This window comes from Eretmochelys imbricata, chromosome 2 (genome assembly GCF_965152235.1).
Source record: "Eretmochelys imbricata isolate rEreImb1 chromosome 2, rEreImb1.hap1, whole genome shotgun sequence".
In the NCBI taxonomy this organism is placed as follows: domain Eukaryota; kingdom Metazoa; phylum Chordata; order Testudines; family Cheloniidae; genus Eretmochelys; species Eretmochelys imbricata.
The window spans coordinates 270,576,941-270,604,381 of NC_135573.1; the positions used below are offsets into that span (position 1 = coordinate 270,576,941).

General features: G+C 45.7%; 1 protein-coding gene across 3 annotated transcripts; it reads right to left on the reverse strand.

The window, feature by feature from the left end:
* Window positions 1-415: 415 nt before the first annotated feature.
* On the reverse strand, window positions 416-27,441 carry ABCF2 (ATP binding cassette subfamily F member 2). 3 transcript variants are annotated; one of them, XM_077808654.1, is made up of 15 exons: window positions 27,338-27,441; window positions 26,621-26,791; window positions 25,627-25,839; window positions 23,796-23,978; window positions 23,242-23,413; window positions 22,969-23,064; window positions 22,357-22,459; window positions 22,038-22,133; window positions 21,826-21,945; window positions 21,112-21,201; window positions 20,760-20,870; window positions 19,089-19,151; window positions 18,283-18,411; window positions 1,377-1,580; window positions 416-1,030 (listed from the first exon to the last, which is right to left on the reverse strand). In XM_077808654.1, exons 2-15 carry the CDS (start codon window positions 26,772-26,774, stop codon window positions 893-895), a joined length of 1,872 nt encoding a protein of 623 aa, XP_077664780.1. In that variant the 5' UTR covers window positions 26,775-26,791; window positions 27,338-27,441; the 3' UTR covers window positions 416-892. The 3 variants fall into 3 exon arrangements, with proteins under 3 accessions (XP_077664780.1, XP_077664782.1, XP_077664783.1); XM_077808656.1 differs by lacking the exon at window positions 27,338-27,441 and adding an exon at window positions 26,946-26,965; XM_077808657.1 differs by lacking the exons at window positions 416-1,030; window positions 1,377-1,580 and adding an exon at window positions 17,357-17,425.

Genomic DNA, 27,441 nt, shown 5'->3' on the forward strand with positions numbered 1-27,441 from the left:
ACTTACTGAAAGAGCTGCATTGTGTCATATTCTGCTAAGTCAGTAAGAAGATAGAGGCATGTAAGTGGCCTGGAAAAGTACAGACTTGTAGATTTTTATTTAACATTTCTTATTTATTGCACTCCTAAAATGAATGTTACTATTGTATCGACTCACCTCAGTGCCTCTGCAGCTCAGTTACCCATAGTTGCCTCATCACCCCATTGTACGTATTTGTACTGGAAGACTATTCTCTACTAACAGGGGGCATTTGGTGTCAGTAGGAAAGACTCCAGCATTTCCCGCAGGTCCAGGTCAGGGTGCTGATGGGGCCCTGTATCATGCACTAAAACCCAAGAAGCTCAGCACTAACTGAGAGCTAGTTCCACGCTCTCACGCCCAGTGCACCTCACAGGAAGAGGAAGGAAAGCAGGAGACTATTCTTCCCTCTTTATTGACTGATGGATTCTCAGGCAGATCTGGTAATTACACTGTTAAATAATCATTAAAAAACAAATCAAGGCCTGAGGAGTTTGAAGTGAAGTTTCTAAACTGAAGCAGAAAGTTGGGGGTGAAGGGTGAGAAGATGGGCTAGGGTCTCCACTTCTGTATCACTGCAAGTCAGATTCCCTACTGCCATCACCATGACTCCAGCCTACTGGAGTGGAAAGTCTGATGTAGGATGGGACACCATCCAGCTGTGGATACAGTTGCCTGAGTGCAGTTGGAATAGAAGGGAAGGGTTTGTCCAGATGTGGAGATACGGCGGGGGTCGAGGAGAAGCAATATTGCAGCAATGCTAGAACAGAACCACAGAGATAGCAGCAGAGTCGATTCCAGTCAGCAGGAGGGTGGGTCAGGCTGGCCACTGTGTCAGTCTCTAGGGAGAGCACCTGACCGACCCCCCCAGCACTCACACGTTGTGGGTCTTTTTGGTGAGCTGGGGCTCCTCATCCACTAGTTTTGACTTGAGATGTTCCTTGTAAGCGAGGATATCACCCTGCCACTTTGTGATTGTCTGCTTCTCGCAGACCCAGATCTCTTGGGCAACCTGAAAACATAGGAAGTTGGTCCTTAGTGCGGCTCTGCTCACAGGGACACTAGGTGGAGGATTCCCTCTCCACCCCACAGGGGGGCCCAGGCTCTCTTGTCCCCTTTTTGTCCAACCAAAGCAGGCAAGCAGCTGCCAGCAGTTCACTAACTCAGCTAAGCACATTCATAGCTGTTACGCCAAATTAGGTGGTCAGCATAACAGGCCACAGAATCTCACCCAGGAATTCACGCATCCAGCCCGTCACATCTGGCTGAGCTAGAGTGGGTCTGATAGAGACAGATGCCCCACTCCCAATTTACTGGCTGAGAAAAGTACTTGACGAAACACCCCACCCCCACCTTACCTGCTGGATGAGCCTGAAGTCATGGCTGACAAGCATCATTCCTCCCTCAAACTCGTTGATGGCATCTGCCAGGGCATCTATTGTTTCTATATCCAAGTGGTTGGTGGGTTCATCCAGGAAGAGCATGTGGGGATTCTGCCAGGCCAGCCACGCGAAACACACACGGCACTTCTGCCCATCAGAGAGGTTCCGAATGGGGCTCACCTGCCAAACAGACAATGCTTACAGCTCTGCAGAGGCACAGATTGCACCAGTTCCCATAGACTGGTCCTCCCATGAGAGTCAGGATGGAGTACTGCATGCTAGAACTTGAATTCTCCATGGGCAGCACTTCTGCATCACAGCAGGGCAGCTGCAGTAGGCTCCTGTCTTGACTAACCCTTCCCCCACCACTGCACCAGGGGTCCTGCAGATGTCTGAAGCAGGAACATGGAGCAGTCAAAGATGCTGCTCATGCTTGAAGTCCTATCAGGTACAGAATTAATTAAGGTCATTATAGGGCCACATCCTACCCACAGCCCTAAATGCTGCCCTCAGTTTCAGAGTGACTGGATGTTTCTCCTAGAGCAACTAGCAGGGAAAGTTATTTTTAGCTTTGTGGAATTAAGAGCCAAATCAGCTGGGAGGAAATATTTAATCAGAAAAATTTAAATGATAATTGGGAATCATTTAAGAAACACCTTCCTAAATGCCTAAAAAGCCACAATAGAGGAAGGCGGCCAAGTTGGTTAAAAACCCAACTGTGGTTTAGAGGGGAAATTAAGGCAGCTATTAAAAAAAAAAACCACAACAGAAGAAAGGGGAAACTGATAGAAATCAATATAAAATTAGAAGTGTGGAACTGTAGAAAATTGATAAGAGAAGCAAAGGAACACAAGAAGAAATCTACGGCAAGCAGAGTTAAGGACCATAAGAAGGAGTTTTGTTTTAAAATATATTAGAAACAAAAGTATCCTGACAATGGGCCCAGTCCACTATTAGGTGGACACGGTAGAATCATCATCAATAATGAAATTTTTGCCTTTTCTGTATTAAGCACATTTGACTTGGTAACACATGACATTTGATGGAAAATAAAATTAACATGGCACACATTAAATTAATAAAAACTGACTAACTGATAGCTTTCAAAAATGTAACTGAACAAGGAATCATCATCGAGTTGTGTTTCCAGTAGGGTTCCACAGGAAACTGTTCTTGATCCTATGCTACTTAACATTTTAATCAGTGACCTAGAAGACAAGAGTCATCACTGATAAAGTTTGCAGAAGACACAAAAATTGGGGAGTGATAATGAAGATGACAGGTCACTGATTCAGATCAATTTGGATTGCTTGGTAAACTGGGCACAACTAAATAATACATATTTCACTACTGCTAAATGTAAATCTATATATCTAGAAACAACATATGTAGGTCATACTTATAGGATAGGGGACTCTCTATCCTGGGAAGCAGTGACTGAAAAAGGTGGGGGGGGGGGGGGGGGCGTGGTGGATAATCAGCAGATTGTGAGCACTCAGTCAATGCTTTGGCCAAAATGGCTAATGCAATCCTGGGATGCATAAACAGGGAAATCTCGAGTTGGAGCAGAGAGGTTATTTTACCTCTGTATTTGGCACTGGTGTGACCACTGCTGGAATTCTGTGTCTAGTTCTGGTGTCCACATTTCAAGAAGGATGTGGATAAACTGAAGAGGGTTCAGAGAAGAGCCACGAGAATAATTAAAAACTTAGAAAACATGCCTCATAGTGATAGACTCAAGGAGCTCAATGTGTTAGCTTAACAAAAAGAAGGTTAAGGGGTGACTTAATTACACTCTAGGTACCTACACGGGGAACAAACATTTAATAATGGGTTCTTCAAAATAGCAGAGAAAAGTAGAACACAATCCAATGGCTGGAAGGTGAAACTAGACAAATTCAGACTGGAAATAATCCGTAAGTTTCTAACAGAGTAATTAACCACTGGAACATTTTACCAAGGCTCGGGGTGGATTCTCCATCACTGACAATTTTAAAATCAAGTTGGATGTTTTTTGTAAACATCTCTGCTCTAGGAATTATTCTGGGTCAGTTCTCTGGCCTGCGTTATACAGGAGGTCAGGCTAACTAATTATAATGGTCCCTTCTGACCTTGGAATCTACATAAGCTGCTAAAGCTAAATGACTCAATTAGTCCAAACAAAAAGACCTACTGATATAATTCAGGGACTATGTTAATATGCCTGGTAGGCAAGAGAAGCGTGGGACTGGAAATCAATTAACCAAAATTTATATGTTGGAAATTAGACCTACTTGGTGGACAAAATAATAAGAGGGCAGGCTATTTCACCCATCAATCCCTTTTGTGGTTTTTAAAGGGAAAGCCTTTGGGAGGAAATTTTATGGACGACAGATGGGCTACCATGACAATTGCTGACTGCCCTCCATCTCCTGGGATCCAATGTAATATCAATGGACCTTTGTCATCCTGACACCAAGAAATTTCCTGGGTGAAGAGAGAGACCCTGATGACATTGCCAATCCCACTGGCCTGGGCTGAATCCCAAACACCATCCCCCACCCACCGATGTGTCCTTTTTCTTCTCTACCTTACTACTTTATTTTCCTCTCTCCCCCCTTTTGCCTTTTGTCCAATAAGAGTGGCTTAGCTGGCCAAGACTGCATCTTTTCCAACACTGCAACCAAACAGCCAGCTAAATGCAAGGTCCTAAACAGCCCAACACTGGTACAAGTTTGCCATGTCTCGAAGGGGCTGAGACTACCATGTTCTGTGCCCCAGTTTTTCCAGTAGTGTGGTTGAAAGTGAGAATCAATATCAGATACAGAAGCTCCACAGGAACAGCAAAGATAGAACCCTCTAGGAAATGGGATTAGACGTTAACAGCAGCCCATTTCAACTTAATTTATTCTCTTTTCCCCAAAAGGAGAGAGACTATCATCTATAATACCGTTGAAGAGACAGGCAGCAGTGCGTGCAGGTGTTTTTCATTCTAAAAACCCTTTCTCCAGCTAATGGGAAAGCCTTACCTACTTCACATTTGAAATACTTTTAACTGTTTCTTTCTTTTCTGTATCTTTAATAAAAAGGTTAAAAAGTATCCTTAATGGTGTTTTCCATCATATTAAGTAGACTGAGGACTCTGTATACCACACTCCAAACCTTGTTTAGGCTCATACATTCCATCTAAATAAATACTACAGAACTCCACTTCAGAGAGTGGCTGCAACTTAAGACAAGTTCATACCACTTTGTACTGTGACCCAAGGGTCAGATCTAGAACCAAGCTAGGTCAGGCTAGGTTAGTATATGGATGGGAAACCAAGCAGACGCAAAGTCCATCTCAGACAGATCCAAGAATAATCCAAAAATAAGGGGGAGTGAAGGGTGCAGTGTAGCTGCTCAGTTCCCTTCCAACCTCCAGTGCTAAAGATGCCTCATCACAAAAAACCTAGTCCACATGGACCATGAGGTGAAGGAAAAAAGGATCCTACAACTGGCCTTCTGACAGAGACCCTGTCAACTAATGGACCCGTTTCTTTCTGTTTAGGTACCATGCTACCCCAAGGAAGTGGGTATGGCCAACAATCAAATAGTCATAGAATCATAGAATATCAGGGTTGGAAGGGACCCCTGAAGGTCATCTAGTCCAACCCCCTGCTCGAAGCAGGACCAATTCCCAGTTAAATCATCCCAGTCACGGTGACCTGTGTTGCACGTGCCATGTTTTTCATTCCCGCTAAAGACAGAAGAGATTTCTAGTCTATGATGTGTAAATTGCTGGCCATCCAGGGGATGATAATCTGTGGGTCAGAAGTAGAAGCATCAATACTATATAGCATCAGAGCAGACAGACTTTGGTATATTGATAAGGGAAGCTTGAGACCGGGGGGGGGGGGGAGGGGGGGAGAGAATGTATGGCTGGCAGAATTGAGAACAAGAAGGAGGAATCTTTTTTCTAACTACGCCATGAATGAGAGAAATCCCAGCAATAGTGCAGGCTCACTACTGGATGAAGATGGTAAAACTGTTAATGAGGAAGAGGCAGCAGTCTTAAATATTTCTGCACCATATTTGGAAAAAAAGCAGGATGATGTAGTCACATCACATGAACGAACTACATTTTCGTCCATTAGTAACTAAGTGTAGCCAATGATTTTAGTTTATTTTTCACTGATTGTGTGATACGTGTATTCATATTTACACGTTATATTAATGTACCAGTATGTTCTATCATAGATTCATTGTAGAATTCTGGAAGTATAAGATTGATCAGTATTTAGGCCTTGTCTACACTACCGGGGTAAGTCGATCTAAGTTACACAACTCCAGCGATGTGAATAACGTAGCTGGAGTTGATGTAGCTTAGGTCGACTTACTGCTGTGCCTACCCCGCGCTGAGTTGACAGGAGACACTCTCCCATTAACTTACTCTTCCTGTTCCAGTGGAGCTCCGCAGTTGACAGGAGAGCGATCTGTGGTCGATTTAATGGGTCTTCACTAGACCCGCTAAATCAACAGTTCTCAAACTTTTGTACTGGTGACCCCTTTCACATAGCAAGCCTCTGAATGAGACTCCCCCCTTATAAATTAAAAACACTTTTAATATATTTAATACCATTATAAATGCTGGAGGCAAAGCAGGGTTTGGGGTGGAGGCTGAGAGCTCGCGACCCCCTCCATGTAAGAAACTTGGGACCCCCTGAGGGGTCCCGACCCCCCGTTTGAGAACCCCTGTGCTAAATCAACCTCCGGTACATCGATCACAGCAGCATCGATCCCCAGTAAGTGTAGACATAGGCTTAGAGGGAATCACATATTCGATATAAAAGACAGACAAGCTGAAATGCAAGAACCTGTAGGCCGAGGCCTGCAAGATTTTAGCTTAGCTATTTTAGGCCTTGGAGACAAGAAATGCTGACACAAATAAACGACCAACGAATATCCCGATGCCCCGAGATGATGGGGAAAAGGTACCAAATGGTGATATTGGGAAAAATTAGCCAGAAGATTAATTTTAAATCATAAAAATGCTGAAAAGGCACATCTGTTGCCAACATGTGCCTTAACTACAGGATACAGGTTGTATGTCAATGCTAATGAGAATAAAGAGAACCTACACAGCCTACAGAAATCAGGGTCCCTTAAGTTTCTAGGGTACATCAGACCAATACGGAAAAAGAGGGTTGACACTTTTATGGACATATGGAAAATATAGGAATAGGCAGAAACACATTATAAAAAGGGTGTGCCCAGAGCAGGAAAATTGAGATTCCCATGGGAAAAGTCCAGCAGGAACCATCCCTCTACTGACGATCAATCCATGAGACACCCATCAGACCCTAACCTTATTATTTAGGGTGTGAGTATAACTATATTTGTAACTATATGCTTGGGTAATCATAACTTTTTAATTGTAACTTTAATAAAATTTATAAAACAGACTAGACCTTGTACTTGTGAATGTCTGTGTGGTCACTATCCTTGGTCTTTATGTGTGCCTAGAGACTCTACATCTGAAGCAAGTAGAACAGGCAGCTTTCACTCTGTTAAGCTTGAAACTGTAGCCATCAGAGCCGAACCCACAGTAGTGCAATACCACATTATAAAATTCACTTTAAATAAAAAAGTCTACCTGAGGATATTAAGACGACTATGCTAGGGCTAAATATTTTTAAATCAATGTAGAGTTCTATAATAGCTGATTGAGATGATCTTTTGCCCACTGTTAGTTTTTCATAAATCTTTAAAAGCTGGAGAACTGGAAAAGCTGACAGGATTCAAATCAGTAAGAAATTAGAAGATGAGGAATATAATACCATCTTTCATTTTTTTAAAAAATGAGATTACAAATTTGACTGACAAAAGTAACCACGTAGAAGTAGTATTCGTGATTTTTGTAGCCATTGATCAAAAAAATTAGCACTACACAATATCAATAAGGTACACATTAAATGGATTAAGAACTGGCTAACTAATAGATCTCAAAAAGTAGTCATCAATGGTAAAGTTTCTAGTGGGGTTCTGCAATGATCAGTACTAGGCTGATCACTGCTGATAAATCTGTGGATGACAAAGACTGGCAGAGTGAAAGTAATTATGAGGACTGGGTAGTTACATACAGCCGTCTGGAGTGCATTGTAAGCTGGGATCATTCAAACAAAATGCATTTTAATACAGTCAAATGCAAAGCTCTTTATCTAGGAACAAGGGATGCACGCCAGTGCTTGACAGAACAGGACACTATACCTGGAAAGCAATCACTCTGAAGAAGATTTAGGGATCATAATGGACAAGCAACTCAACATGACAAGCATCTTCACGCACTGACTTGCCAACCTAGCGAGGAGAGCTTTAAACTAAGGTTCAAAGGGGGCAGGTGATAAAAGCCCACATTATGCATAATTAAGGCAACCTTAACAGAGGGGCTAGATGGCAAGGGTAGGGTGAGAGGACATGGAAAGTTACAGTAGGGTCAGAGGAGCAATAAGAGGGAAATCAGTGGGGAATCTATTCAGCATCTTAGATGTCTATACACAAATGCAAGGTGCATGGGGAATAAATGGGAAGAACTGGAAGTATTAGTACACAAGCTAAATTATGACATAACTGACGTCAGAGACTTGGTGGGATAAGTCTCATGACTGAAATATTGCTACAGGGGGTATAGCTTGTTTTGGAAGGACAGACGGGAAAAAGGGAGGAAGTGTTGCATTATACATCAAGATACTTGTTCTGAGGTCCAGAAGGTGAGCAGCAGTTTAAAGTCTCTGGATAAAGAAAAAAAGAGGGGGGCTGGAAAATAGGAGTGACATCATTGTAGGGGTCTACTATAGACCACCAAATCAGGAAGGGGAAGTGGATAAGACATTTCTGGAACAAACAGAAGTTTCCAAGACACAAGACTGTGTAGTTATGGGGGAAATGTACCCAGATATCTGTTGCAAAAGTAACATGGCGAAACAGACTATGTCCAATAAGTTCATGGAATGTATTGCAGACAAATTTTTGTTTCAGAGAGTGGAGCAAGTAGCCAGGGACAGCCTTTTTAGACTTGATTCTGACCAACAGAGAGGAATTGGCAGCAAATCTGGAGGTGGAAGGCAATTTGGGCAAAAGGGATCATTAAAATGGTAGATTTCATGATTCGAAGGAAAGGAAGGAGCAACAGCAGCAGAATAAGGACAATGGACTTCAAAAAAAGCAGATTTTAAACAAACTCAGAACTGGCAGGAAAGGTCTCATGGGAAGAAAACCTAAGAGAAAAAGGAGTTCAGGAGATCAGGAGATCAGGCACTCTCTCAAGGAGACAAGATTAAAAGAGGAATACAAAAGAATTGCATAAGAATGTAAGGACAAAATCAAAAAGGTTAAGGCATGAAATGAGTTACATCCAGCAAAGGACACAAAAGGCAATAAGAAGAGGGCTATTTTAAAATACATTAGGAAAAAGGTAACTGCTACCTCAGTAAGGAAGTAGAGCTAACAACAGATGACAAGGAGGCTGAGATGCTTAATGCCTACTTTGCTTCAGTCGCCACTAAAAAGGTTAACGGTGACCAGATACACAATTAGTATTAACAACAAGGGGGGAAATGAACACAAGCCAACATAAGGAAAGAACAGGTTACAGAATATTTTGATAAGTTAGATCTAGTCATGTTGGTATGGCCTGATGAAATTCATTCTAGGGTACTTATGGAACTAGCTAAAGCAATCTCAGAACTGCAAGCAATGATCTTCGAGAACACATGGAGGATGGACGAGGTCCCGCAGGACTGGAGAAGGGCAAACATTGTTCCCCTTTTTAAAGATAGGTACTAAGAGGACCCCATGAATTATAGAGCAGTCAAATCTAACTTCAATACCTGGAAAGATATTGCAAAAAAATAAAATAAAAATAAAATAAATTATTCAACAATCAATTTGTAAGTACCTAGAGGATAATAAGGTGACAAGGAACAGCCAGCATGGATTTGTCAAGAACAATCACGCCAAATCAACCCAATGTCCTTCCTTGATAGGGTTACTGGCCTAGTGGATAGGAGGGAAGCAGCAGATGCGATGTATCTTGATATTAATAAGGTTTCTGACAGTCCCATGTGACAGTCTCATAAGAAAATTAGGGAAAAGTGGTATAAATAAATTTACTATTAGGTGGGTGCACAACTGATTGAAAGACCATACTCAGAAAGCTGTTATCAGTGGTTCGATGTGAAACTGGGAGGGCATATTGGAGTCAGTCCTGGGTCCAATAGTACTATTCAATGTTTTAACTAATGATGACTTGTATAGCAGAGAGGAGAGTATGCTTACAAGATCTGCAGATGACACCAAATTGGGTGGAGTTGCAAACACTGTGGAAGTCAGGATTAGAATTTAAAAGGCCCTTGACAAATTGGAAAATTGGTCTGAATTCAACAAGATGAAAGTCAATAAAGACAAGTGCAAAGTTCTACACTTAGGAAGGAAAAAAAATCAAATGCACAACAACACAGGGAATAACTGGCTAAGTGATAGTACTGCTGAAAAGGATCTGGGGATTATAGTGCATCAGAAATTGAATATGAATCAACAATGTGATGCTGTTGTGAAAAAGGCTAATTCTGGGGTGTGTGTTAACGGGAGTGTCATATGTGGGACATGGGAGGTAATTGTCACGGTGTACTCTGCATTGGTGAGGCATCAGTTGGAGCACTGGGTCCAGTTCTAGGCTGCGTTCCCTGTAAGCTGCATTGTCGGGTGGCCGCCCAGGAGTGATTCAAGTGCGCACTTGATTAGCAGAGCTGCGTACAGCAGCGTGTGTTCAGGTGCCCCTCCACCCACTGCTTTGCAGCCATGTTGTTCCTGCAGCTGCTCCCAGGACCCTCCTGCTGGCTGTGCAGAGCAGAGGGAGGTAGGGAGAGAGAGAGAAGAGAGGTGTTGATGCCAGGGTGTCTCCTTTCCCCTGCACCCCATCTCCACAGAGCAAGGGAGAGGGGACAGGGCCAGGGCTTGCAGCAGCTCTGAGGTCTGAAGGAGCCTTCCGTCCAGGCAGTGTGTGCCTTAAAGAGATAGCGCATGGTCTCTCAGAGACTTCCCCAGCAGCCAACACTCACACAGCCTCTCCCCTGCCCATGTACCCCATCTCCGCAGAGCGGGAGAGAGAGGACATGGCTCACGCAGAGCAGGAGAGCTTTCAGTGAGCCCCTTAAGGAGACAGTGCACAGTGTCTCAGAACCAGCAGACAGACAGAGTCTCTCTCTCTCTCACCCACACACACTCCCTCCCAAAACATACTTTTATTACTGTTGTTGTTACTTCTTGCACATATATTCTCTGTAATTATATTCTTTCAAAGTGTGTTATTTTAGTTTTTTGACTGGTCTATGCATTTCATAATTTTTATTTCACTCTTACTGCTCAAAGAATTAAATTTAAGTGAGAGTTCTAAAATGCCTCACCTGTCCTGGCTGGAGTAATTATCCCTATGGTAACTTTTAAAAATAAATATATCATAACTAGGTTTTTTGTTTCTACTTGTGGGGCACATTACCTGGGTGTACATAACAAAATTTATTCTGCACATGGATGGAAAAAATTACAGGGAACATTGGTTCTAGGTGCCACATATAAGGAAAAAATTGGACAAAATGGATAGAGTCCAGAGGAGAGCAACAAATATGATAAGGTCTAGAAAACGTGACCTATGAGACAAGGTTAAAAAAAATGGGCATATTTAGTCTTGAGAAAAGACGACTGAGGGGGGAACTGATAACATATGTGAAGAATATTAAGCGTTGTTATAAAGAGGACTGATCAATTGTTCTCCACGCCTACTGCAGGCAAGAAGTAATGGGTTTAATCTGCAGTAAGGGAGATTTAGATTAGATATTAGGAAAAACTTTCTAACGAGAAAGGGATAGATCATTGGAGGTTTGTAAAATCAAGTTGGACAAACATACCAGAGATTCATAGATTTTAATGCCAGAAAGGACCATAATTTAGTCTGATCTCCTGTATAACAGGCCATAGAACTAACCCAAAATAATGCCTAGAGCAGATTTTATAAGAACATCCAACTGTGTTTTAAAAATGGTCAGTGATGGAGAATCTACCACCACCGTGGTAAATTGTTCTAATGGTTAATTACCCTCACTGTCAAAAATTTACACCTCATTTCTGTCTGAATTTGTCTAGATTCAACTCTCAGCCACTGGATCACATTAGACCTTTCTCTACTACACCAAAAAGCCCATGACTAAAGATTTCTTCCCCCATGTAGATGTTTATAGATTAATCAAGTCATCACTTAGAATTTTTACAAGGCATGTTTTCTAATCCTATCATCCCTCTCATGGCTCCTCTCTGAACCCTATCCAATTTGTCACTTCTTGAATTGTGGGCACCAGTGCCAAATACAGAAATAAGATCATCTCTTTCCTCCTACTTGAGATACCCGTTAATGCATTCCAGGATTACATTAGCTCTTTTGGCCACAGAGGCACACTGGGAGCTCATGTTCAGCTGATTATCCACTGTGACCCTCATATCTTTTTTTGAGTCACTACCTCCCAGGACAGTCTCCCATCCTGTAAATGTGGCCTCCATTTTCTCTTCCTACATATATACTATCATCCCTCACACTTCTCACTGATGAGATAGAATCATAGAAGATTAGGGTTGGAAGAGATCTCAGGAGGTCATCTAGTCCAACCCCCTGCTCAAAGCAGGACCAACCCCCACTAAATCATCCCAGCCAGGGCTTTGTCAAGCCGGGCCTTAAAAACAGCCAAGGATGGAGATTCTACCACCTCCCTAGGGAACTCATTCCAGTGCTTTACCACCCTCCTAGTGAAATAGTGTTTCCTAATATCCAACCTAGACCTCCCCCACTGCAACTTGAGACCATTGCTCCTTGTTCTGTCATCTGCCATTACTGAGAAAAGCCGAGCGCCATCCTCTTTAGAACCCCCCTTCAGGTAGTTAAAGACTGCAATCAAATCCCCCCCTCACTCTTCTCTTCTGCAGACTAAATAAGCGCAGTTCCCTCAGCCTCTCCTCATAAGCCATTTGCCCCAGCCCCCTAAACATTTTCTGCAGGGGAGAGGAGTAGATAGGGTCCAGAGTGACCTAGACAAATTAGAGGATTGGGCCAAAAGAAATCTGAGGAGGTTCACCAAGGACAAGTGCAGAGTCCTGCACTTAGGACGGAAGAATCCCATGCACCGCTACAGACTAGGGACCGAATGGCTAGGTAGCAGTTCTGCAGAAAAGGACCTGGGGATTACAGTGGATGAGAATCTGGATATGAGCCCCAGTGTGCCCTTGTTGCTAAGAAGGCTAATGGCATATTGGCATACTGCCTTAGTAATAGCAGTGCTAGCAGACCGAGGGACATGATCGTTCCGCTCTATTCGACATTGGTGAGGCCTCACCTGGAGTACTGTGTCCAGTTTTGCACCCCACACTACACTGGAAAAATTGGAAAACGTCCAGTGGAGGGCAACAAAAATGTTTAGGGGACTGGAACACATGACTTATGAGAAGCTGAGAGAACTGGGATTGTTTAGTCTGCAGAAGAGAAGAATTAGCGGGGATTTGATAGCTGCTTTCAACTACCTGAAAGGGGGTTCCAAAGAGGATGGATCTAGACTGTTCTCAGTGGTAGCTGATGACAGAACAAGGAGTAATGGTCTCAAGTTGCAGTGGGGGAGGTTTAGGTTGGATATTAGGAAAAACTTTTTCTCTAGGAGAGTGGTGAAACACTGGAATGCGTTACCTAGGGAGGTGGTGCAATCTCCTTCCTTAGAAGTTTTTAAGGTCAGGCTTGACAAAGCCCTGGCTGGGTGATTTAGTTGGTGTTGGTCCTGCTTTGAGCAGGAGGTTGGACTAGATGACCTCCTGAGGTTACTTCCAACCCTGATATTCTATGATCACCCAGCTCATTAATGAAGATGTTGAATAAAACTGGCTTCAGGACAGACCCCGGGACACTCCGCCTGATACTGACTGCCAGCTAGACATCGAGCTGTTGATCACTACCCGTTGATCCCAACAATCTAGCCAGCTTTCCAGGGTGGATAAAAATCAGATTTTTTTGATAAAATGCTTTTTGAGGAAGAAACCTATCTAAAGATAGTTTTAATTAAGATATATCTTTGAGCTATAATGTCTCCTCATGGAATAGGGAATATAAATTCTAATTCTACAGTATGAGACAATATATTAATGTAATGTTTAAAAAAAGTTTTGTGAATGAGTTCCAATTGTTCCTGGATTAGGGACTTAACCTTATGTGGTTCCAGGGGCTTCTGTATAGATTATTTAGGTTAATCTTTCTATCTACCCACTAGGACTCAGTGGTCAGTCTCGAAGATACCATCAGAGATGCTTAGTTTTGCAGTTCTCAAACTGGGGATTTTTGTCTCCACAGATAACATACTTGTTAGTAGCACAAATGTTTTTAAATAAATAAATAAATGAGGTGAGAAATAACAGATCTCAACCCTATTGTGTCTCTGCAAATCCGTGTACACAGTCAATCCCTTACCTCTCTCTAAAAGTGCAAAGTTTCAAAAAGTTCAATGAATAGAAGATTGTTGGGGGAGGAATAGATCTGGACAAGGAGAAGTAGTCTAGAGATAACGCGAGAAGGAAGGGACATGCAGTAGAAACAAGAGTGAAACTGTTTGAGCAGCATATTCCAGAAGTCTTGAGGTCCTTCTGAGTGTAGCCTTCATTGATTTGAGATCTACGATACCATTCTCTCACTAGAGGAGAAAACCTATAATGGCAGCAGGCTGTAAGAGAGACCCAGTTTGGGAATATTTTAATGAAGTTCCTCTACCTGTGGGTAAGACAGGCATACATGCAAAATGCAAGCAGAGCAACAAAGAAATGAAAGGCCTGATTGCCTGAATGAAACAACATCACGAGAAGTATTCCTTCTCAGGAGGAAGCTGCACTGATGATGAAAGGAACATGTCTGAACATGCAGGATCTTCAGGTTGGTAAACATTTTTATTTCATACTTCTTTCTTAAGGACTGCCTGTTTTCCTTCTGGACTATTCTTGAATTCTCATGTTTGAGCAAAAAATATAGTACCATAGAGTAACAACTATCATTTTAGATGCTGTTGTGATAAAAAATAGATAGCTGAAATAGGCAGATCTTCCTTTTACAATTTCACCTTTAAAGTAGTATGGAGTGTCAGTGAATGCAATGAGGAATACTAAATGAGCAGTATGGTAATAATAATTAAATAACTGCATTGACTTATTTTGTTTAGGAGAATCCATCCTCAACATACAGGATTCTGAAGACTATCCACCTTCAAGATCACCATCATTTTTTGTAGTGTCAGAGTTATCGCCAATGACAGTGTTTCAGTCATATCATGTATGTCACGTAGCCACAGTATATCACCTGTAGCAAAAAGAAAAAAAAAACTCCATCTTCCAGAAACAACCATAGGTAAGTTTGTGATAAGAACTCGCAGATTATAAAAAAAGGTAATTGATGAAAAAATTTCCCGGTTTGTTTATGCAAAAACTCTCCTTTCCGTACGATTGAGAACCCACAGTTCATTAACATGGTTCAGTCATTAAGACTAGGATACAATCCACCCAACAGAGCAGATGTCTCACACAAATTGCTGGATAAAGTGTATGAAAGAGAAATTGAGCAGTGTGCAAAAAGTCTAGAGGGTGAAATTGTTAACCTGAGACTTGATAGGTGGAGCAATGTCCACAATGATCCCATTGTATGTGCTTGTGGGACAACAGAAGGGAATGTCTTCCTGACAGAAACAATTGATACATCAGGAAATGCACACACAGCAGTATACTTACAAGTAGCAGCAGTAAAAGCTATACCAAACTGAAAAAAAAATTCAAATGTTTAGTACGCAGCTTGGTCACAGACAATGCTGCAAATGTATCCAAGATGAGAAGAAATTTAGGAGTGAAGAGAGTCCCAAGCTAATAACATATGGTTGCAGTGCTCATTTGATGCACCTCCTAGCCCAAGACTTCAGTGTTCCAGAAATAAGAGCTAATAATGTTGAAATTGAAAAATACTTCCGTAACAACCACTTTGCAGCAGCTGCTCTGAAAAAAGTGAGAGGAACCAAGCTAACTCTCCCACAAGACGTGCGATGGAACTCAGTAGTGGACTGTTTTGAGCACTGTATCAAGAACTGGCCTAATCTGATGTGAACAAAATTGTGAAAAAATAGATATCATGGTCACAGCCAAAGTTCTCAACATTGGGCTTAAGAGAAATGCTGCTCAACACATGCTGAGTACCCTGAAGACTATTTCTGTAGCCTTGAAGAAAATGCAGGAAAATAGCTGTTTTATTGCTGACGCTGTTGAAATTTGGATGGAACTGAGTGAGCTTAAAAAGAGAAATATGCAATGACAGAGTTAAATTACAAGGATTAAAAAAAATCGAATGCGACAAGCACTATCTCTAGCTCATTTTCTTGCAAATATTCTCAATACTTGGTACCAGGGTCAAACCTTAACTGCTGAAGAGGAGGAGTTGGCTATGACATGGACATCCAGCAATCATCCCTCCATAATGCCAACTTCAGAGCTAAGGGTGAAACACTCAAGAAATATGTTTGCTGATGATGTTTTAAAGAAAGTCACATCAGTGAACTGGTGGAAGTCACTTAAGCACTTGGATTCAGAGACTGTTGAAGTGATAATCTCACTTTTAACAGTAGTAGCTTCTTCTGCCGGTGTACAAAAAATAATTTTCTTCCTTTGGACTAATTCATTCCAAATTGAGAAATCATTTGGAAAGCTTGTTTTTCTTTTCCAGATTATGAACAAACAGGAAAATGAAGATGAAGACAACAGAGTTAGCTGCAGAAGTCAATATTTTAAGTTTCTCATGTTGACCTGGCTGACATAGTAGATTTAAATTTTTTTTAAATTTCATTTAAACAAGTTTAACAAAAACAAACCTGATTTTAAAAAACTTGAAAGTTTAACTAAATTCAGAAATTCATGCGCTTGTTTTGTTAAATTATTATATGTTTGCTGTTGAAAAAAAAAATCCGGAATACATAATGTTTTAGTTAAACAAAACAATTTAAATGTCTGTCTGGTGATGTTCTCCTCCTACAGCATGGCAAGAAAATACTCCAAATATTAATGATTAATCTGTTGAATTGGAGATATTTATGAAGTCTTTGGGAGGAGAACTATCTGCTTCAATTACCTTTGGTAAATGAAATAACCAAATGATCATTCATTTTCTGATATAGCTGTAAAATTAATCTGAAAAGTTTTCACACTAAATCACTTTAAAAATGTATAGTGTGTACCTTCTAAAAATGAAACCTACATCTATCTCTGAATTGTGAAGAATATGTATTAAGGTTATACCAGCCAACAAGAATGCACTTTTATGAAGAAATCCATGATTAAATTGAGTCTTCCTGACCAGTGATTTAAATCAAATCCACCTTATAGTCCATTCATCCAATCCATACTTTTTTAACTTGCTGGCAAGAATATTGTGGGAGACCATATCAAAAACTTTGCTAAAGTCAAGGTATATCACGTCCACTGCTTTCCCCATATCCACAGAGCCAGTTATCTCATCAGAGAAGGCAATCAGGTTGACCAGGCATGACTTGCCCTTGGTGAATCCATGTTCACTGTTCCTGATCACTTTCCTCTCCTCCAAGGGCTTCAAAATTGATTCCTTGATGACCTGCTCCATGAGATGATGGAAGCAAGTGTTTGGTGGTAGGCTAAGTTCCCTCTAAGCTACACGGCTTGACAGCAGCCTACCAAGGGCCCCAGCCCGGCCCAGAGCTGCCACAGTGGGGAGAGGTGCCTCTCCCTCGGCCCCAGCCCAGGTGCAGCCTGCACCCCAAACCCCTCATCCACGGCCCCATCCAAGCCCACACCCCAAACCTCTGCCCCAGCCCTGAACCCCCTCCCATACTCCAAACCCCTCATCCCCAGCTGGAGCCCTCACCTCAACCCTTGGAGGCCTTGCAGGAGGAAGTGAAGAGGCACACAAGCGGTGAGTGGATGGCTGGCTAGCTGGGGGAAAGGGGTGGGGGGAGGAGAAAGAGGTGTGCACATGTTAAGCAGCTGGTCAGTGGGCCTGGAGGTGGAGCATGGGGGAGGAGGAGGCTGAGAGGGGGCAGGCCAAAGAGTCCAGGCATGCCTCTCCAAATGGAGGAGTCACACACCACCCATGAAGTTGACTATGGCTCACCGTGGTCAGAACCTACCAATGGCACAAAGAATCCCAGCTGATCTATGCCACTGCACCAAAGGAAGCAAAGCAAACATCCTCCTTCTCTGCCACCACAGCTATTCCACACAGTGAGCCAGCTAATCAATCCCAACGGCATAACCCAGGCACCAGCCATGGCACAGAACGTTGGGATGGCCACACAGGATCAGACCCAAAGTCAGTCTAGTCCAGTATCCTGTCTCCCCCTCAGCAAGTCTGTGCTGCTGTTGGAGACTAAACTGGACCAGATGTGACACAAAACCATCCGGGGCGTCTACAGGCCCAGGAGGCAGAACTCTGAGAGGAGCTGGTGAGGTGTGAGTGATTCCATAGTCACCAACCTTGGAGCCAAGCATGAGACCCTGCTCCCTTGCCACACACTCCCTGTTGATTAACGGAGTTGTTTCCCCACAGACTGGATGGGAGATTGGAAACAGCCTTTTTAAATACTGAGGAGGTGCTTGACACTGTAGCTCTGGGGCCACAAGCTCATAAGTGGGAGAGGGCTTGCACCTCCATTCCCCAGTGTAGCCCACTGCCCAGTAACTCCAGATGGCTGGCAGGTGAACAAAAGGAAAATGGTGGCTCTGCATCCTGAGTATCACTCAAAGAGGAGGCCCCATGGAATAGATGCCCACTGCAGTCCACACCTACCTGCTGCTTCCCCGTCAGCCCATATCTGCCAATGATCTTCCTCATCTCCTCCTTCTCCTTGATCTCTGGGTAACACTTCATCATGTACTCCAGGGGTGAGAGATCCAAGTCCAGTTGCTCTTGCAAGTGCTTGACAAAGAGAAGAGCAACTTCAGGACAGCACACGCAGAGAGCCCAGTCACCTGCTGAGAGTGAGTTCATAGCCAGCAAGCCTCTCCCAGCCCCCCAAACCTCTTCGCCTCTGTGGGTACAAGCTGGGGAGCAGGAAGCATAACTTCAGTTACACCTCCATCCCCAGATCACAGCAACCCATACCTGCCAGTGCCTCAGTGTGGTAAGAGGCGCACAAGGCATAAGGAAGCAGCCTCCGTATCAAACAGAGCTCTGATAAAGAACATCATGCTTTGTGCTGTACCAAGCACAGAGTTGCAGTCTCCAGTCCAAGGGATCAGAGACAAAACAGACAGGCCCAGAGCAGCACTGTCACACCTTCCAAGGGAAGCAGAGGTTGCCACCATGGCCTGCTCAATAGCCACACGCAGCAGGAGAAGACATGAGCTAGAAGGAAGTCCAGAGCCCTTTCACTGAGAAGCAGCTCTTCCCCATTCCAAGCGCTGTGCTGTGACCAACGAGGTGCCTCTTCACCTGGAGGCACAGCCTGTGACCCAGCAAGCAGGAGCTAGAGACACTTAAGCCAGGCTTGGGGGAGGGGCCTGGGGAGAAGAATGGAGAGATGAGACCCCTCTGTTCCCAGGTAGTCATCCCCAGCAGCCTGGGACATTCCTCACTGCCCCTGCAGGGATTACCTGGTGGTATCTGCCAATTTTCACATGCGAGTGTTTGCGAATCATCCCATCTGTGGGCAGCAGCTGGAAGGAAGACAAAGGCATTTCACAAGGGAATGGCAGACCAGCCACCCCTCCCACAATAGGGCATGTTAGCCTGCTCCAGCTGATGGGAGACAGCTGACTTGAGTGGCTGTGGCAGTAGTGAACCATGACCTTATCACTTCTCCCCTCCCGCAACCCTATTTTACTTCCTGGGGTCACTGAATGGGTCATGTGTTGTAATAATTGCCCCTACAAATTTATTCTAAATTGTGAGCTCAACTGGGAAACTAGATAAAAGTTTACACAGTGTCACAATAACCTATAACAGTGTTGATTGGACTAATTCAGTCTTTCGTCTCAACAAAATGTCTCCTGATATAACTCAGGGACTGTGTTAAGATCAAGCTTTGTAAACAAGAGAAGGGTGAAACTGAAAAACCAGGGAAGCAAAATTGGTGAGTCAGAAACTAGGCCTAATCAGTGGGCAAAATAAAGAGAGATGGGCTATTCCACCCATGCCTCCCCTTTTAGGGTTTTTTAAAGAAAAGATGTTGGGGAAGAAATCTGACTACCGCACTGCTGGCTGAAGGAAAAACTAGAGAAAGGGAAGGAGCTGGCTTCACCATCATAGCTGCCACCCCCAACATCTCCTGGGACCTGGACCTTCTTCATCCTAATCCTGAAAGATGTCCTGACCAGATCAGGCCAGAGAGATGGAGCCAGATGACACCACTAGTTTCACCAGCTCCAGCTTAATCCTAAAAAACCACCTGGGATGTGAGACTGTCACTCACCCTTCCCCCTTGTGTTCTTTTCCTTCTCTACCTTATTTCTTCTCTTTCCTATCCCTCTCCTTTTTCCTTCTGTCTAATACAAGCCTTCCTTATTCAGCCAAGACTGTATATTTTGCAACATTGTTTTAAGTTTGTGACCAGGAAAAGGTAGCTAAATGCAGTGCCCTGCATAACCTGATGTTGGTTCAAGATTGACAAGTCTAATCAGCTCCTCCAAGACCATATGCTCTGCCTGTGTTTTTCCAGTACTGAAGTTACAAGTGAATGTCAACATCAGAGACAGACGCTGCACTTTCTTTCTTTGCTGTTCTTTCCCCACTGCTTTGTGAGTAATTGTCTTGTTTTGTTTTCTAGGAAATGGGATTGGACTTTAACAAGGACAGCTTCAGCCCATTTCAAACTAACTTCTCTCCTTTGCAGAGAAAAGTTATTACTAGCTTTAATATCATCTACAAGACTGTCAAACAAGGGTTTTCTAAAATCTCTATCCAGCTAAAAGGAAAGGGAACAAGAAACATTAAAATTAAAGCCTTAATACTTTATATTTCAAATGCTTTAACTGTTTTCCTTCTTTCTGTATCTTTAATAGAAAGCTTAAAAGTTTTTAATGATGATTGCCATGGTACTAAGCAGGCTGAAGTCTATGTATACAAAGCCCCCAACCTTGTTTGAAATGGTTTAATGTTGCTAACATGACCCAGTCAGTGTTCATCTTTGACTCTTTGGACCCATGTACTCCACCTACAATAATACAACAGAGGCTCTGTACAAGGAAGCATTTTGGGTGCTGCAGGTGACACCAGGGCTGTAGGGGTGGGGAACAGAAGGAGAAACAGCCATACAGGAAGCATACCTCTCCTGTGAGCAGTTTCAGCAGCGTTGACTTCCCAGCACCATTGGGTCCCACAAGTGCCACACGTGTGTCCAGGTCAATCCCGAACTCCAGGTTATTATAGATCCAGGGCTGCAATCCACAGGGGAGACCGTGAGAGGGGTCACACCCCAAAACACCTGGTAAACTGTGATGAGCAGGCCCAGCTTGGGCACTGATAAGCCACAGCTGCAAGAGCTGAGCCCCCCCAATGCTACAGTCTGATGGGGAAGCTGGGCCAGTGGCCTCAGGGCCCAAACAAGGGGAGGGGGAAATCTTCATGCAACACAGGCAAGCACAGCATCAAGTGTGCCTGGGAACAGAGAATACTCACCCCATCCTTCATGTACTTGAAACTGACATTCTGCACCATGATGACAGGAGGGGGGATTTTCCCACATGGTGGGAAATAAAACGACAGAGTCTGGGAACAAAACACATCCCCATGTTAAGTTTCTGCCACACCCAGGGTACCAGGGGAGCCCTGCAGTTCCAATATGACTTGGCTTCCAGGTATGGAGGAGCAGCTGCCTGCATCCATGGAGCCCAGAGAGCACCAAGATGCCAGGGAGTAGTCGATAGCTTTACAAGTTGCTCCTAACAGCCACCAGGTCAAGCAGGCCTGTAACTCACTAGCAGGAGGTTTGCTGTGACATTCAGCCCATTGCCGGCGACTGCCTACCCATTCTGCTTCCTTTGTGGGGTAGGTGTGTTCATGTCTCCACCCCACTTTAATCCTTCAGCGGAAGGGAGGGGCTGCTCCCCCACCCCCAAGCCATTCAGCATTCATTGCTTTGCTTTGGATCCCTTGGGAGGGTTGGACAAGCCTCCTCCCGCACACTGGGGTAAGAAGCCGCTGTATAGTAGCCCCCCCTGCATTCTCCTTTGGCCAGTCTTCTGTTAGAGCTGATGCCCCATTTACTGCCCCCCCCCGCCAGCCATTCCTGCTTCCAGCTCTGATGATTATTCCCAGCTGCAGCTCATTTTACCTCTCCAGCCATATTTATAGTCCTTGTCTCCCACAGTCAGCCCCACTTCTCCAACCTACCTTATCATTCACCACCCTCTCTGTTAGCCCGGAAGCCATCATTTTCTGAAGAGTCTTCTCTTTGCTTTGGGCCTGCCTAGCCAGCTTGGCACTGCCATGACCGAATCGTGCAATGTAATTCTGTAATGAGACAAGGGATTACCTTGTGGCAGCTGCCATGGTGGGGTGCACATGGGGGAAGACTGAGAACTGCAGCCCAGTTAAATAGATACCTTCATGTGGGCAATCTGATCCTGCTCCCAATGGAAACGCTTCATCTGATTTTCTTCCAGCTCCAGCCGGGTCTTCACATACTGATCATAATTCCCCTGGAGCGAGAGACCACAGGCCATGAGATAGCTCCCAAAGGCCACGCCATCCCTGCACATAGCTGAAACAAGATGCCCAGGCCTCTTGCAAGGAGGTGCTCTCTAGACTGCACAGTCCTGCCTTGGAGCCAGGGATGGGTCTGGGATGGAGTTGGTAGCCTAAACAGGGGTCTCCTCCTCCCCCATCCCAGGCACTTGTCACACCCTGGCCCCATTCACTCACCGTGTAATACTTCAATTTGCGGTTGTGCATGTGGATGATGTTGGTGCAGATGCCATTCAAGAAGTCCTGGGAGTGGGAGATCAGCACAAGGATCCGTTTGAACCTGCAGCATCACATGGCTATTAGAGGCCCAACTGGGATGAGACTCCTAGGCTGGCAGCCCTGCCAGGGACCAGGAAGGATTCATGTCCACTACGAACCACTCTGGATTCCCTCCCATTACAGAGAGCCAGGTGCTGCAAGAGCTTTAGGGAAAGCTCCTAGGCTCAGTCCCAGGAAAGAGAATGATTCCTCACCAAAACTGCGCAGAATGGACAGGAAAGAGGCCCTGACACACACTTTTTGGAGGGCCTAGTCTGCTCCTTGGGAAACACTAATTCAGTAATGCCTCCCAGAGAGAGTCCTTTGTGGGCAAGGACTCTCCTACTGTCCATTCAGCACCCATCACAATAGGCCCTCAGTGCCACCATAATGCAAACAGACATGTCCACAGGTGGCACCTACAGAACAGCTGCTGGGAGCGATTGCTCCAGGAAGTGAGCTGCCCTGGGATGCCCCAGAAGGGTGCACAGGCACCAGAGCACAGCAATAGCTGCCTCCAGCCACACTTACGTTTTCAACTCCTCTTCCAGCCACACACAGGCATCCAGGTCCAGGTGGTTTGTGGGCTCATCCAGCAGCAGCATGAATGGCCGAATGAAGAGAGCTCTGCAGAGGCCAGAAGGAGAGAGGTAGTGAATAGAGGTTTCCCCAAGCCCAGTTTGGAGGGTGGATGTCCAGAAAGCAACTCCCACCACCTCCCCAGAGATCTCTGCGCCTCCAATGTAGCAGCCTGGAACAAAAGAGGGGAGGGCCCAGGGAGGGAACACTGAGCATAGCACTCACCTGGCGAGAGCCACCCTCATTCGCCAGCCACCACTAAAATCTTTCAGCTTCTTCCTCTGCATGGCTGGAGTGAACCCCAAACCGTACAGGATCCGGGAGGCCCGCACCTCTGCCTTATCGGCGTCTAGCTCCTCCAGACGCTCATACAGCTCCATCAGCTTCTCACACTCCGCTGTGAGAGAAGACTCCGCCAGTCAGCACCTGCGCCAGCACCTCACCAATCCGAGACCCCACCAGTGTCCCACTTTCCACTCATGTCCCTCCTCACTGCTGCCTGCAACGGTTAGGGGCTACTTCTCTGCCCCCTGGTTCACAAACCCCCTCCCAAGGCAGGGACCCCACAGCAAGCTCCAGGGGAGCAGGCTCCACTCTAGTTTGAATGGAAGGACCTGTTGTGTTGCTGGAGAAGGAGCAGTGCTCCCCAGAAATCTCCAGCTAAAGCTGGGCAGCAGAGTCAGGCTTCATGCCCTGTGAAAACTTTGGTGACGAGCCTGAGTAAGAGGCCCTTTCCCCAAGGGGATTCCTTGCCTACATGAACCCCACTTGAGCATTACCATCCTCGTGAGCCAGCCGCTCAGCTTCCCGCTCCAGCATGGCCCTCTCCATATCCACCTCCATCACACACTGTAGTGGCGTCTTCTCGCTAGGGGGCATCTCTCGGGTGAGGTGATAGATGTCAATGTGCTCTGGGATTGGCACTTCCCGCTTCCCGATAGCAGACAGGAGCATCGACTTTCCTATGTACAGGCAGGTAGACAGACAAACACCCTCCTGTTACTGTCTGGCATTGGAAGCAAGTGCAGTTATTACTATGTGATTACCAAGACACCTAGGAGCCCTACTCATAAATCAGGAACCTACTGTGCTAGGTACTGTACAAATAGAACAAAAAGACAGTCCCTTCCCCAAGGGACTCACAGTCTAAGTGTAAGGCAAGAAACAACAGATAGGTACAGACAGGGGAGTACGAGGAAACAATGAGACAATATTGGTCAATGTGGTAGGCAGCGGTCTCTGCAGACTAGCAGTCAAGTTTTATGTAGGATCATCGGAAAGGAGAGTTTTAAGGATAGTCTGGAAAGTAGATAAGGAGGTAGCTCTGCAGATATTTATGGGGAGCACCTCCCAGGTACGTGGGGCAGCCTGGGAGAACGCACAAAGGTGTTAGAAAATGTAACAAGTGGGCACTGGAGGCTGGCATCTACTGATCAGAGACAGGCATCAAACAGAAAAACGATAGATAAAGCTGGGACTAACTACGAAGAGCCTTGAAAGTGAAGACAAGCAGTTTATGTTTGAGATGATAACAGAAGGGGGAACCAGTGGAGGGATTCAAAGAGAGGGCTGACATGGTCAAAGTGACAGGCTAGGAAAACGATCTTTGTAGCAGTATCCTGAATGGGTGTTAGTGGGGCAACAGTGCATTTGTCAAGAACAGAGAGATGGATGTTGCAGTAATCAAGAAGCAAGATGCTGAGAGCTTGGAAGAGAATTTTAGCCGTGTGGATGGATAGGAAAGACCATATCTTAGATATTATGTAGAAAGAATCAGACGGATTTTGATACAGCCCGGACATGAAGACCTAGAGAGAGGTCCGACTCAAATGTGGCTCCCAGGTTATGGGCGTTAGTGACAGGCAGGAGGGTGGTGTTGTCGTCCACAGTGATCAGGAAAGAAGATAGCAGGGAGGGTGATTAGGAGCTCTGTTTTACCCATGTTAAGCTTGAGCTGATGGCTAGACATCCACGATGAGATGTCAAAAGAGACAGATTGAGGTTTTAAGCTTGGACAGAAGGAGACAGGTCTGGAGTAAAGAGCTGAATCATCAACACAGAGATAGTAGCTGAATTTGTGTTTGCATATGAGATTACCCAGAAATAAGGTGGAGAGAGAGAAGAGGAGGGAACAAGGGAAGAGCTCTGTGGAAACCGCACAGAACCTTTGGAAGGCAGAGGAGGAGGATCCTCCATTAGAGAGGTAGGCATAGAACCAGGAGAGGACAGAATCACAAAAGCCAAGAGAGGGCAGGATTTCAAGGAGGGAATCATAGTCACCATGATCTCCCTGCACTGTGACACCGATGCTGCTAAATACACAACACAAAGCTGCAATGCGAATCCATCTAACGTCCTTCCCTGTTTTACTCCCCCTGGATTTCCCTGGGGTAAGTGCAGGTGCCCCAGGTGTATTTGCTGCACTGCCCCGGCTGAGTCTCACTCTGTTTTTTCCTGCTCAAGGGGCACCTCTCTCTGGCATCACTGAGATTTTGCATCCTACAGCTCACCACCAGTTCATTGATTCCCCCCCCCGCGCGGGCATTGTTTCTCCAAACCAGCACTGAGAAGCTCTCTCCCCACAGGCACACAGCATCCCCCCAAACTCACCTATCCCATTGAGCCCGATAAGCCCATAGCGACGCCCTGAGTTCAGCTCGAGTTTGGTGTCGCTCAGCAGCTCCTGGCCGTGGAAGGTCAGCGAGAGGTTAATGATGTGCACGTCAGTGCTGTTGGGGTGGGAGGCCAACACCCCAGTGACAGCGCGAGCAGCTGCTTTCTTCAGCTCAAAGTCTTCCAGCTCCTTCGTCAAAGCATCTATCTCTGTGTGCGGAGACAGGCCAAAAGACAAGGACTAACCCAGGGTCCCCATGGCAGCCCTCACTCCACCCCCAGCACCCAAAATGATGTGGGAGTCTGCCCCTGCCCAAGCACTGTTCCCCAAGAAAAGAGGCAGCTCACTTGCTCAGCTAAGCAGGCAGAGTCACCATGGTTAGTGAAAAACAAAAAAACAAAACAAAAAAAACCACACACACCAAACAAACAACACACCACGAGGAGTACTTGTGGCACCTTAGAGACTAACAAAGGTATTTGGGAATAAGCTTTCGTGGGCTAAAACCCACTTCATGAGATGCATGCAGTGGAAAATACAGTAGGAAAATATATATACACACAGAACATGAAAAAAAGGGTGTTGCCATACCAACTGTAATGAGACTAATCAATTAAAGTGGGCTATTAGCAGGAGAAAAAAACCTTTTGTACTGATAATCGGGATGGCCCATTTCAAACAGTTGACAAGAAGGTGTGAGTGACAGTACGGGAAAAATTAGCATGGGGAAATAACTGATTAGTCTTGTTACAGTTTCTTGAATCAGTCAAGTTGCAAGAAAGCACCACACAGTGCTTAATTTGTAATGAAAAAGATGCCAGGGCTCAAGCAGTATTTTTACATCCATAACTGATTCAGCAAGCCCAGGGGTGGGGGGCTCTGAACTGCCAAGCCCTGGCTGCAGTTAAGCACTGGCACCTCAGCCGGCGCTGAGCTGGGAGGCACCTACCCAGGAAAAGGAGAGTCCCACACAGGATGCTCCTTCCTCACCTGTCCCTTCTGTCCCATTGGCCTCCTCATTCTTCATCTCCTGTTGCTCCATCTCAGCATCCCCATTCTCCTCTGGGGTTTTCTTTGGCCGCTGGCGAGCTTTGGCTGCCTCTTTCTTCTTGGCCGCCTTCTTCTTGGCCAGGTCAGAGGGCATGGCTACAGGTCACAGTGCTAGCACAGTTGCGAAAGGAAGAGGAAGCAGAGCCCCGTTAGAGAGAAGCCAAGGCCCGGCACAGACCCCGGGGCTGAGTCCCTTTCCTGGGCTCCCATGACAATTTACACCCTCTGAACTCTGGGCCACTCGCAGTTTCCTGGGTCCTCCCACCTTCAGGGCTCGGAGCGAGGCCTTCACCCCCGACTCCTCCGAGGCCACCCGCACCCCGAGGAGGGCCAGGCGCCGGGCCCCCCAGATCGGCGCGGCCGCTCGGCTCCTCGCTGCGGCCGGGGCCTGGCCGGCAGCCCGCGAGGTTGCAGCGGGCGCTGGGAGGGCCGGAGCGGCGCCGCGGTCTGAGAACTCGCGGAGCAGCTGCCGGGAAGAGCCGCCGCAGGGCCGCCGCCGCTGACCCCCGGCTCCGAGGCGAGGTGAGGCGGGGCCGGGCCGGGCCGCCAGCGGGGCCCGGGCCTCAGCTCGCCAGGAGGCGCCGGGGAAGCAGCGGCTGGACGCCGGCAAAACCCCGTCAGCTTCGCTTCGCTTCACCCCAGCCGCGCGCGCCTCACCAGCCGCCGGCTCCTCCGCGCTTTTCCGCCTGTCGCAACAGAACAGCTGCCACCGCGTGCGCACGCTCCGCCCCCTCCGGCCCGACCGCCAATCGCCACGCGAC

Coding starts and splice junctions, on each gene's coding strand:
- ABCF2 (XM_077808654.1), bottom strand. CDS start 26,774: ATGCCCTCTGACCTGGCCAAGAAGAAGGCGGCCAAGAAGAAAGAGGCA. Junction 22,134..22,356: donor GCAAATTGAAGTATTACACG/GTGAGTGAATGG, acceptor CTCTCGCTCCAG/GGGAATTATGATCAGTATGT. Junction 20,871..21,111: donor TCAAGTACATGAAGGATGGG/GTGAGTATTCTC, acceptor TGTGGATTGCAG/CCCTGGATCTATAATAACCT.